Source organism: Phoenix dactylifera, chromosome 7 (genome assembly GCF_009389715.1).
Source record: "Phoenix dactylifera cultivar Barhee BC4 chromosome 7, palm_55x_up_171113_PBpolish2nd_filt_p, whole genome shotgun sequence".
In the NCBI taxonomy this organism is placed as follows: Eukaryota; Viridiplantae; Streptophyta; class Magnoliopsida; order Arecales; family Arecaceae; genus Phoenix; species Phoenix dactylifera.
The window spans coordinates 4,203,399-4,213,869 of NC_052398.1; the positions used below are offsets into that span (position 1 = coordinate 4,203,399).

At 36.4% G+C, this 10,471-nt stretch overlaps 1 protein-coding gene and 1 long non-coding RNA gene across 2 annotated transcripts; both read left to right on the forward strand.

Moving 5' to 3' along the window:
- Positions 1 to 777: 777 nt before the first annotated feature.
- Positions 778 to 1,630, forward strand: LOC120111303. Its single transcript, XR_005512474.1, has 2 exons — positions 778 to 1,018; positions 1,337 to 1,630. It is a non-coding gene; the product is annotated as an uncharacterized LOC120111303 (long non-coding RNA).
- A 4,462-nt stretch (positions 1,631 to 6,092) lies between these two features.
- LOC103702305 (SURP and G-patch domain-containing protein 1-like protein) lies at positions 6,093 to 10,344 on the forward strand (the record flags this gene model as incomplete). Its single annotated transcript, XM_039128438.1, has 7 exons — positions 6,093 to 6,228; positions 6,374 to 6,517; positions 8,472 to 8,606; positions 8,870 to 9,049; positions 9,561 to 9,739; positions 9,828 to 9,898; positions 10,032 to 10,344. Coding segments are annotated over 6 exons (801 nt in total), but the record flags the coding sequence as incomplete, so codon positions are not given.
- Between the last annotated feature and the right edge of the window lie 127 nt (positions 10,345 to 10,471).

Here is a 10,471-nt window from a genome sequence, read left to right on the forward strand (position 1 = left end):
ATTCAATGATTGTACATGCTCGTATGCTTACTTTTGAATGTATTTCACAATACTACTAAAAGGTTGCATATATGACACTAATAATTAGAGATAGTAGGTAATATGGTACACATGAGGGATACACGATCAATTTTTTAGAATGTGAAACTGCAAAACTTTGCAGCCATTGTTGAAATTAATAATTTAGAACAGTAAGTAATATAATATGGATTTAGGGTCTTAAAATGTATTTAAATAGGGATAAATTTTAACTAATTTTTTTACATAATATCTATTTAAATATCGATTTTGCATGATCTCTTTCAAAATTAATATTTATATACTTTTGTAAACTACTTATTTTACTATTCTATTTTTATTTTTTATATATATCCACGCCATCTAACGTCGTTAAAAATTAATGGTTCAAATTAAAATGATTAAAAATACTTCTAATTGGTAGATATGCAAAAAGAACATTGATAAGACGATAGCGATAGAAGATAAAAAATATTTTAAAATTTTGTTTTATTTTAAATTAAATAATATATTTTTATAATAGTGTTAAAAGAACTATTGTATTAGAGGTATTTATGTAAAATAATATTTTTTATAGATACAAAAATAAATAAATTTAAGAGGGTTTATATAACTTATTTTTAGAAGAGTATTTATGTAAAAAATTATTTTAAATTAGTTTTTCTACCTGCTATAGATACTTTGCGTTTTGTATAAAATTGTTGTAATTTTAAAGGCCGGTAAGTAAAGCTAAATTATAATTATGGGTGCGGTGGTTTGGGGCTTCGTATTATATAGGCGTCATCGGGCCTCATCGCAAACCCCACGGCCTCGGCATTTCGTCGTTTGACTCCCGTTGCTGCTCCCGGGTCCTCCGCTCTCTTTGTGGCGAGAGAGATCGTAGGATTCCCCCAGAGGCTCGAATCGTGAGGCACGCCTGGCTTCTCGACGTTTAGGGTTTTCTCGGCCCTCTTCCCCTTTTGTCTCAGTTTTTCGAAGTCGACGGCTCGCCGAGTCCGAGGTATGCGAAAGAAAGATATTTACGAAACTTCTCGTTCGATCTTTTACGATTTTTCCGTTTTTCTCATGTTTTCTGATCTGGGGATTTCCGGTTATTACGATAACGAGGATTAATTTCCCCAATCTTGCTTTTTTTTGAAAAGCGAGCGGTTTAGGGTTTCTATGAGGAATCTTGCTCATCTTGATCTTGATCTTGATCTTTTGATTGGGTTCTTTCTTTTGTATTTGTATGGATTCCGTTTCTTGATCGACAAGATGGCTAGGGCTTTATTTTTTTATTTTTATTTGAAAAAACTGCTAAGTCTTCTTCGAATCGCAGCTTAAAGAGTGCACTTTGATTCCCAATATAGCGATTCCAGTGACTTCTTAACCACCACGAGAAACCGACCATGAAGAAAGGAGTTGGATCTGACCTCTTTGTAAACGATGGTTCTTTTATGGAAAAGTTTAAGCAACTCCAGCAAAAAACAGGAGAAGGCGGCCATTGAGGAGCTAAATCTAGTGCTCGCTGGCTTTCTATTGTTGTGAAGCCAGCATTCTAGTGAACAAAGGCCATTGGATATGAAGGCGAAGCCTAACCTCCTGCATCTGGTGGAAAGCTTGCCTTCAGCTTGAACGAAGACCAGATTGCGTGGCCCAGTGAAGTTTGCTGCGATGAAGAGGAGGAGGGAGGATGTAAGGCTGGGTCTAGCGACAGCCAGGAAAGGCAGAATTGGGTCAAGAGGCCCGAGCATTGTCACATCGGGATGTTGGTAATACCTGTTTTCATGTTTGTTATATGCTTGCAATTGCGGTTGAAGCTTTAGTATTTTTACACTATTGTTAATATTTGCGGGTATTGCTGATTGTCTACTTTATCTTAAGTAATGAATTTTTAGATATTTTGCTTTATTATATGTCAAGCTCCCTTAGGTGCTACTTTTTATATGATCTTACATGGAAGCTGGACACAAAAGCCCTAACATGAAAGAGTATGGAACCAATATAAATATGCACTGGTTCTTTTACTTATATCAATTTGATGAAAGCCTTTTCTATTACTTTCAATTTTTGCATGAGTGCGTGCTATGTTATAAATGTAAATTGGTTGAGTGGCTGTTCACAAACCTTTTTCTATTACCTTTTTTTAATTTATTTTTGCCATAGTGGGGTGGGGTTGTTCTGGATTAAGCTTGTCATATTTTCTTTCCATCTTTTTTTGATACTAATGGTTCTTCTTCTATTGGTATTTATATTGTTTTATTTATTCAGTCTTTGTAGTAGTGTGTGCTAGATGTAGATATGCAGCTACAAAAATTTCTTCTCCTTCCCCTCCTTCCTCTCTCCTCTTTCTCTCTCTCTGAACGCGATCGGGCTTTAAATGGATTCCATGTGAAGCTGACTTTCTTCTAAGTTGCTTTTTGCATAGAGGATTTGTATAGGAGACCATGCTAATGCTTCATCCTTTTTTATATGATGTGTTCTTATAATGTTTTCTTTGATACTGGTTATGCTTTTTTCTGCTTATTAAAAATCATCTATGTTCAATGATGCAAGGGATTGCTGACAGTATTTCAGAAATGGCCGTCAATATTTACATACATCAATCAAACAATTCTATCTGATTATTTGTTACATTGATGGTTAATATTCATCTTTGGACTGTAGCGCTTAGAATTCAGTAGGTATTTAGTTTCTTGCTACTGAATATAGTTTTCACTGCATGAATTGTCGGTCGGCCTTCGTTTCTCTTTGAGAAATTGTAGATGCTTTAGTTAAAGGAGCTAGCAACCCTTACCCTTTTCCTTTCATCAGTTTACTATTTTTTTTAAGGTCTAACAAATCTTGAAGTCACCTACTAGATTTATCTGGAAAGAAAGCAGAATTGTTTTCTCTATGCTAATATACTGACCAAAAGGACTGGGAGTGCACGGGACCAACCTTCCTGTTCTGCTACTTCTTCTTTTCCTTTCCAAGCTCGGTAAGCACTTTTCAGCTGCAGTTCTATTAGTGTAATTAAAACGCCCTTTAGCATCAACCCCAGGTTGTAAGTTTCTCATGGTGATCCAGTAAGAGTAGCTGGTGTGTGAAATATGCAAGAGCTGAACCCTACCAGGCCTTTCTTCCATGTGATCTATAGTTGCCAAATTCAGATGATCATTGTTGCATAATTCAGCAAATTTTCTGATTTTATCCTACCCTTATATTAATTCATATTTGTATATTCAGTGACAGCCCAATTGGTCGATATTTTACCGAAAAATTGAGGGAGCATCTCGGATGCTTGAGGTTTGCATGCACATTCAATATTACTTTACTATGAGATATAATTTTTCAGTTTCAGGAGTTTTCATTGCCATTGCACAAGAGTGTTTCTATCACATGTAATGATCTGTGTAAGTGTTCTTGGTTCTTTGTCTCATGAATGCAGCTGTATCTAAATATCTATCAACTTGGTGGAAGAGATGTTGATTGAAAGAATTGGAAAAATGTGGCACGCCTGTACAACAGTTATTTGCATTCCCTTGTTCATGCTCTTGTATTAATGTTCTTAAGTGACATGCAGCACCATATCCCAAGCGATCTGCAGTGAGGAAAGTTGCTGACAAATTAGCAAGTTTTGTTTTGCAAAAATGGTAGCAGTTTGAGCATCACACGCCAGGAATCCTGGAGTGCCTTTCAGTATGTATGCTTTCATACAGTCTATGCAGATACATAAAATGTTTTCCTATGAAGTGTGCTTTTACAACAGACCTGATGTCTCTGCATGGTAGATTTAAACTGTTGTTATAGGGAGCTACTTTAAATTAATTTTGTCTATTTGCTATTAGTAATGCATTGTTGATGAGTAGTATTCGGCAACAATGGTAATTATCTTAATTTCTTATAAAGAAAGACGTCACAGTATCCTTTTTGGAGCACGTTCCTTAAAGACATCGACTCGAATAGATATATAGTGGTCTTTATTTTCTTCTATCTGCATTTCCTTGTATGCTAACTCGTTCAGTTTGTGTTTTTTTTTTTTTTTTTTTGAATTGTATGTGTTAAGGGGCAAAGTCAGTTATGATGTCAGTGAGGAGAATCATCAAAAGGATGAGATATTCTTGCAGATTAAAATATCTAGTGCTACATGAGATCCAGTTCTCAAGAGTCTTAACTTCTGATGCTGGTGCTTATTTGCTAGGAAAAAAGTGCTCAATTTTTGGTATGCTCCAGGATGGAACGAGTCAAAATTTTATTCACCAAAATTATAATATATATTAATTTGTGCACTATATCCATGAAAGAAGCTCGACAATACTTTAATTTTTCTTTAGATTTGAGAATTTAGGTAACAAAAATTGTAGTTTCTAACGTTGCTGAAATATGATGAAATATTTTAATATATGTGCATACAAGCAGTTGAATTTTTTTAGACTGGAGGCAAGTGAAATTGAGCCAGAAGAATCAACAAAAAAGGTGTGTTAGGAGAATAATTCTAAAGATGAAAAACCTAGTAGCCATTCTTGATGCTGAGAAGATCTTTCCTCCCTCTATTCACTGCACCACTTGATTCTATGTGCAACATAGCCTCTCCGTCCCCCTTCCTTTCTCTCTCTCTCCCCTCTCCCTCTCTCCTCCCCCCTCCTCCTCTCCTTGCTTTGTGAAGACTGTTCTGTGTAAAATCTAATTTAATACTAATATAACTTAATTTCCAAATATTTCTAATCGAATCCAGCTATAGTTAGATGTGATGTGCTATTCAGAAAGGTGAAAAAAGTTGTTTGGTAAGCAAATAAGCTTATTTTAATGATAGAGAAAGGTAAAATGCCTAGACCTTTCTCTCTACTCGTTTCTTATTTACTGCCATGCCACCACTTCTCTGCCATGCCATCATCCCTCCTCTCCTCTCTTCCTAGTAACTGCCATGTTCCATTCTTTCTCTTAATTTCCCATTTTATTATGACAAACTATTCCCTTCTCTCCATACTCTCTTTGTCTCTCTCCTTTCTATTCAAGGAACCTAATAGAAGGGTCCTACTTTCTGAAAAGGTGGGTCGATCGGGATACATTGGTTAATTGGTTATTTAGTACTTGGATAAATCTCTTATATTGCAAGGGGGCCACACTTGCTTGACAGGGATCACAAGGAAGGGCCGTAATATTGAACTCTAAAGAGATTTTTCCTAGTCCTTTATGCTTATTCGTAAATTCAAACTAATCTTTGTTCACATGCATTATGATAGAATGGCTATGGGATATGGGAATAGGTTTTAGGGTTTTGATGTGCTTGATCAGCCGAAAACTCTGCCTTGACAAGTTTGGGAACTAAAGAAGAAAACATTGAGTTATAATGGAATGTCTTGAAAGTTAGAGGATTTAAGGTGCTGTGGGAAAATAGTTTCTTTAATTTATGCAGGAGGTTTGACTTCAGTTTTTTTTCACAAAATATTGATAATTGACAGGAGAAAAGAATCTTTGGGTTTAAATCCGGAAAATATATTACTAGATTACATTGTTAGCGCAATGCCTTAAAATGGCAGCAAGTGCCTTCACATAATCTGATGACATGATTATCTCAGTATGGCAAGACACCTTGATCCATTCTCAGGATCTGCTGATGATCAAGAACTTGCTGCAAGTGCTTCACCTTCAACATGATTCAATGGTCAAACAGTCCTATCACTTCCATGCCCATTGGTTAAAGCTTCTTCATGTATGTGGACACCAGCAGGGATGCAGCCTAGTCCTCTAGTTCTGAAGCAGCATACTTTGTGGGTCTTTCTTTCAGGAGCCAGTTGTGGATAAAAATTGGATTTGGGGATGTGTTACGTGTTTTATTGTAGTTTAAGAACATTTGATCCTGCACAAAAAATGGATTTGGTGCTTGCCTATCTGATTCTGTGATAATTCTGTGAGCAGTTGATCTTCTGCATAACTTTATCTTAAGAGCTTCTTCATAGGTCTTTTTATGCTATTATCAGACTTTCAGACCTACCAGATCTTCTTTAGCAGACATCTTAAATGAGCATGATGTTTAATGGCTAAGACATTGTGTGTGGATGTAGTCTTTTATGTCTATGAATCTGAATTTTTTTTTTCATCTAGTATGTTAAAGATTTTTACTGAATTGCGTGCTTTGCAGATTTTTGTTTGATTCAAGCTGTCCAGATTATAAATACTATGAGTTTCAGCTTCTTGAGGAAGAAAAGGCGCTTGCACAGTTGAAAGAGTCCCAGGCATCACAAGCTGGTTAGTGTAGCCTACGTCTTACATCTTTTCCAAATTCTGAGTAGCTTCTTCAATTTGAAGACAGAAGAGAAGAGTTTTCGGGCCTGAATGCAATCTAATATATTTAGGTAGTGACTTCAGAGTTCTAACCTTCTCTTTTTGACAGCTAATGCAAGTGCTTCAACGTCTAGAACATCAAGTGGTTCTCAAAGGAGCAACACCCAACAACATTCTGATTACCAAACTCCTGCTTCGGCATTATATGGGACTTACGAGGAGTTGGCATCTGCAGGAACAGTCTCCAGTCATGGTATACCCTTTACCATCTTTTATTTGATTAATTGTTTCAATCGACATCCTTGGATAAATCTATTGTACATTTAAGATTTCATTTTGTGCTAGTTCTAATGTGGTTTTCATAAATTAGCTGCCACTGAATTTGGCATTTTGCTTGCAAGTTAATGAGGTTGGCGTTTTTAGAGGCACTAATGGAAATATTCTAGCTGTATGATATCCCAACAATTATTGGTTGAACTGCATGAGAGCTATTACTGTTCTTTCATTTGAATGTCTGTCAAGTTGGTGTGTGCTGGTTGAGGTAGAGAGGTACTTAAGTAACATTATTTTCTTGTGTAACTGTACTAATGACCATTTGGAGAGTGATATTTTTTCTTTATGAAATTAAATAGGTTGATTCTTGTTTGGAAATTGAAGATATGTTTTTCTTAGCAGGGAAATTATTTGACATGTTTTTTCGCTTGATTACAGAATCACATCCATGACTAGCTGTCTCGCTACAAAATCTAAATTTCCATATTTGTTTCTTATTGCATAATTTCTACTGTTGATTATATATACCATTTGTTAAAATAAAAGATAATTGCAAAATTGCGATTTATATTACTTCTAGAAAACTTTGATCTTTCCTTTGACGAAAGTGACTCATCAGAAGCTTGGTGAGTTGCATCTAACGTGGACCAGAATTGCAATTTTGGGAATCCGGAATTGGCAGTAATATTTTTTTCCACCTAGTTCCAGCAATTGTGTATCAGAACTTCAGTCTAGTGGTCTAAAGACTATTCTTGACATGGCTAACCACGAAGAAAACCTCTCTTTTTTCTCTTTTAGATTTATATGTTGAATCAGTAGGGAACACGTATCTCAGATTCTGGATGACAAATTCTGGAATGTGTAGTTGGTTGAGCATGCTCTATATCTTCCTTTTCATTCAGTTGCTGGCCCTCTTTAACCTTTTCTGATATTTAATTTGCAGTGGATTTTTATTCTATTTCTACTCTATTATAACCTGGTTTATGCACATGAGGATAATTTTTTGGATTGGTAGTTCTATCATGCTCAGGTTTTTTAAATATTGGTAAGGGCCTATTTAGGAAATCCAGCAGAAATTGGGTATGTTGACTTGTTTCAGCCTGTATTCTTCTAAAGTCTGTCCTATCTCAGCCTAATTTTGTTTTGTGGGTCTGCTTATCTGCAAGGTCATGCATGCTTGTTCCTCCTAATGCCATGGCAATGGTTCCAGTGCTTTTAACTCCCGATTGGTTCTTGAGGGGCTGAGGGAACCTGTAATTGAGTGTAAGGGTGTAGCCTATGCTCTTATCTGGTGCTATGGTCTTGGGGGTGTGGAGACTATAGAGAGAAAAGTCCTTAAAAGAAACTGTTGCTTAAATGTAGTCTGAATATTTTGAATTCCACACAAGTTAATTCTCAAAATGATTTGAAATAAATTCGACATATGTAGACACATAATATGCATGCATTGTATATATAATTAACTTGTGCAGCAGTGTCTGCATGGCCAAGTTTTTTAATCTTTCCGTGTCAGATTCTTGGGCACATGGATGTTTGATACCTGTGCCCTTGTCTGGGTAACACTGGCCCTCACCAATTTGAGATAGGATGAGGAGCCAGCAACTTTCTCTGTTTCCTCATAAAACAGATTTATACTCACTATTTGTTATAAATCTAGTTTCAAAAAATGCACTTTGTTGTTCATGTAGGTTGAAAGCTTTATGCAGCTTTTCATGTTCATGTCGTCAAATGGATCTGAAAGTTTGTGTGTAGATTGACCACATCTTGTTGAATTATGTAGTTTTAGAAACTAAATGACCTCTTTAATGGGTTGTGTGGTCTGTGGATTAGAAAAAAATATCACCGGAATGAAGTATCTACGCATTGATTTTTAATAAGTTTGACCTTCAAATTGTCCCCTGAATGCGGATTGCATTGGGCGTGCTTGCTTACAGGTGAATCCAGTGGACCTCTAGCTTCAGATCCTATAGCAATGATGGAATTTTACATGAAGAAAGCTGCAGAAGAAGAACGAAGGAGGCAACCGAAGCAGTCGAAAGATGAAATGCCACCACCTGCTTCTCTTCAAGGTCTTACTTTCTCATCTTTTTTTTTTTTTTAAGTTTCGTTCTGATATTATATATTCTTGCATGGCATAAAACTGACTAATATGTGGTTGAGTTCGAAATTTCCAATGTTAAAGCTAACCCCTCTCCTTTTCTGATTTAGGACTCATTGAAAGTTTGTAGCTCTGATGATTATTTTATTATCTATATAGTTCACCAATAGGCGCAAGAAAAGGGCACTAATATTAGCTAGAGCTTTTAAGGTTTTTTTTTTTCCGGTTTTGCAGCTCCTGGCAAGAAGGGCCATCACATGGGTGACTACATTCCACCAGACGAGCTGGAGAAGTTTCTGGCTTCATGCAATGATGCTGCTGCACAGAGAGCTGCTAGAGAGGCTGCTGAGAAGGATAAAATCCAGGCTGACAATATTGGACACAAGCTTTTATCAAAGATGGGCTGGAAAGAAGGTAATATCAATGATTGTGTTGTTAATTTCTTTGGACTTTCGCTCATGGAGCCTAAACCTTGAAGGACTGGCTACTTTTATGCCTTTGCCAGTGGAGCCTAATCTACTTCGAAGATTACCTTGGTGATAGATATGGCCTTATGAAGACCATCTCTTGTATGGTATCACCCTTGTCTTTGTGGCTGCAACTTGGCAGTTGATTCATGGCTTTTCCATGCTGAGAAGTGCTCTACTCGTAAAATTATGATGTTATTCACGCTTTCTGAACTTGGTGATAGTTTATTGTGCTCTAGACAGTCCTGGATTCTTGAGCTAGCCATTATTTGCAGCATAGATGATGCTATTAGGTGCCGGTTATATTTGTTAGTTCTTAAATAGGTGTGCCTCATTTTTTCCATACAGGAAGCTAAGTGAACAGGCTCCCGTCATTTTCCACCACAGTCTGTCATCCTTTTGTGTTATCACATTATATGATGATTGTATGTTGGCTATAACATATGTTTCGAATACAGGCGAGGGGCTTGGCAGCGATAAAAGTGGCCGTGCAGATCCTGTGATGGCAAGAAATGTCAAATTGAACAATTTAGGTGTTGGTGCACAGGAACCTGGCGAGGTTGCACCAGATGATGACATCTATGAGCAGTACAAGAAGCGGATGATGCTTGGTTACCGTTATAGACCAAACCCGCTGGTAAACCCTGTTTATTATCTTATTTCGTTTTGTATTATCACATGTGACAACTGTTGAGCATATGGGTACAATTTCTTTTATAATGCAGAACAATCCCCGGAAAGCATATTACTAACGAAAGCATCCATGGACTAGTCATGCTGCAAGACACCCATATATGTATGGTTTTTGAACTTTTATGATAGAATCTGATTGAAAAAATATTTAATGAACTGCATATATACTGGTCTCTTCTTGTGGATTTGGTCTTGATTGTTTGTTATTATCATGATTGGATCTTTTCATCTTGCAGGAATGATGGGGAGTTCTGTATTTTCCAATGCTCTTTGAAAAAGAGAATTATGAGTTATAGGAATTTTCTGGTACTCTGATTAATCAGAGTTTATGTTCTGTAAGGATATCATGCTTTCAAACTAGCAGGAGGGGAAAACATATGAGAATTATTTAGTCTTATGAGATTTGTTTCTTCTGCTTTTCCTTTGTCCTCTTTTTCTTCTTTTTCCTTCCTGTTGTTTCTCCCAAATTTAACTTGTTTTGGTCTACTTGACTTCAAATTTGTTAATGAAAAAAAGAATAGTCTGGTGCACAAGGCAGCCCTCATCATATGGTGTACCATATATGTAGCTTTATCCCTATATATGGATAGATGGTTTTCATGTTTGGAATCCGTGACCTTCCCGTTATGATAGAGCAATCTTACTTCTATAATATTAAGTTTTGTAGGAAAACTTA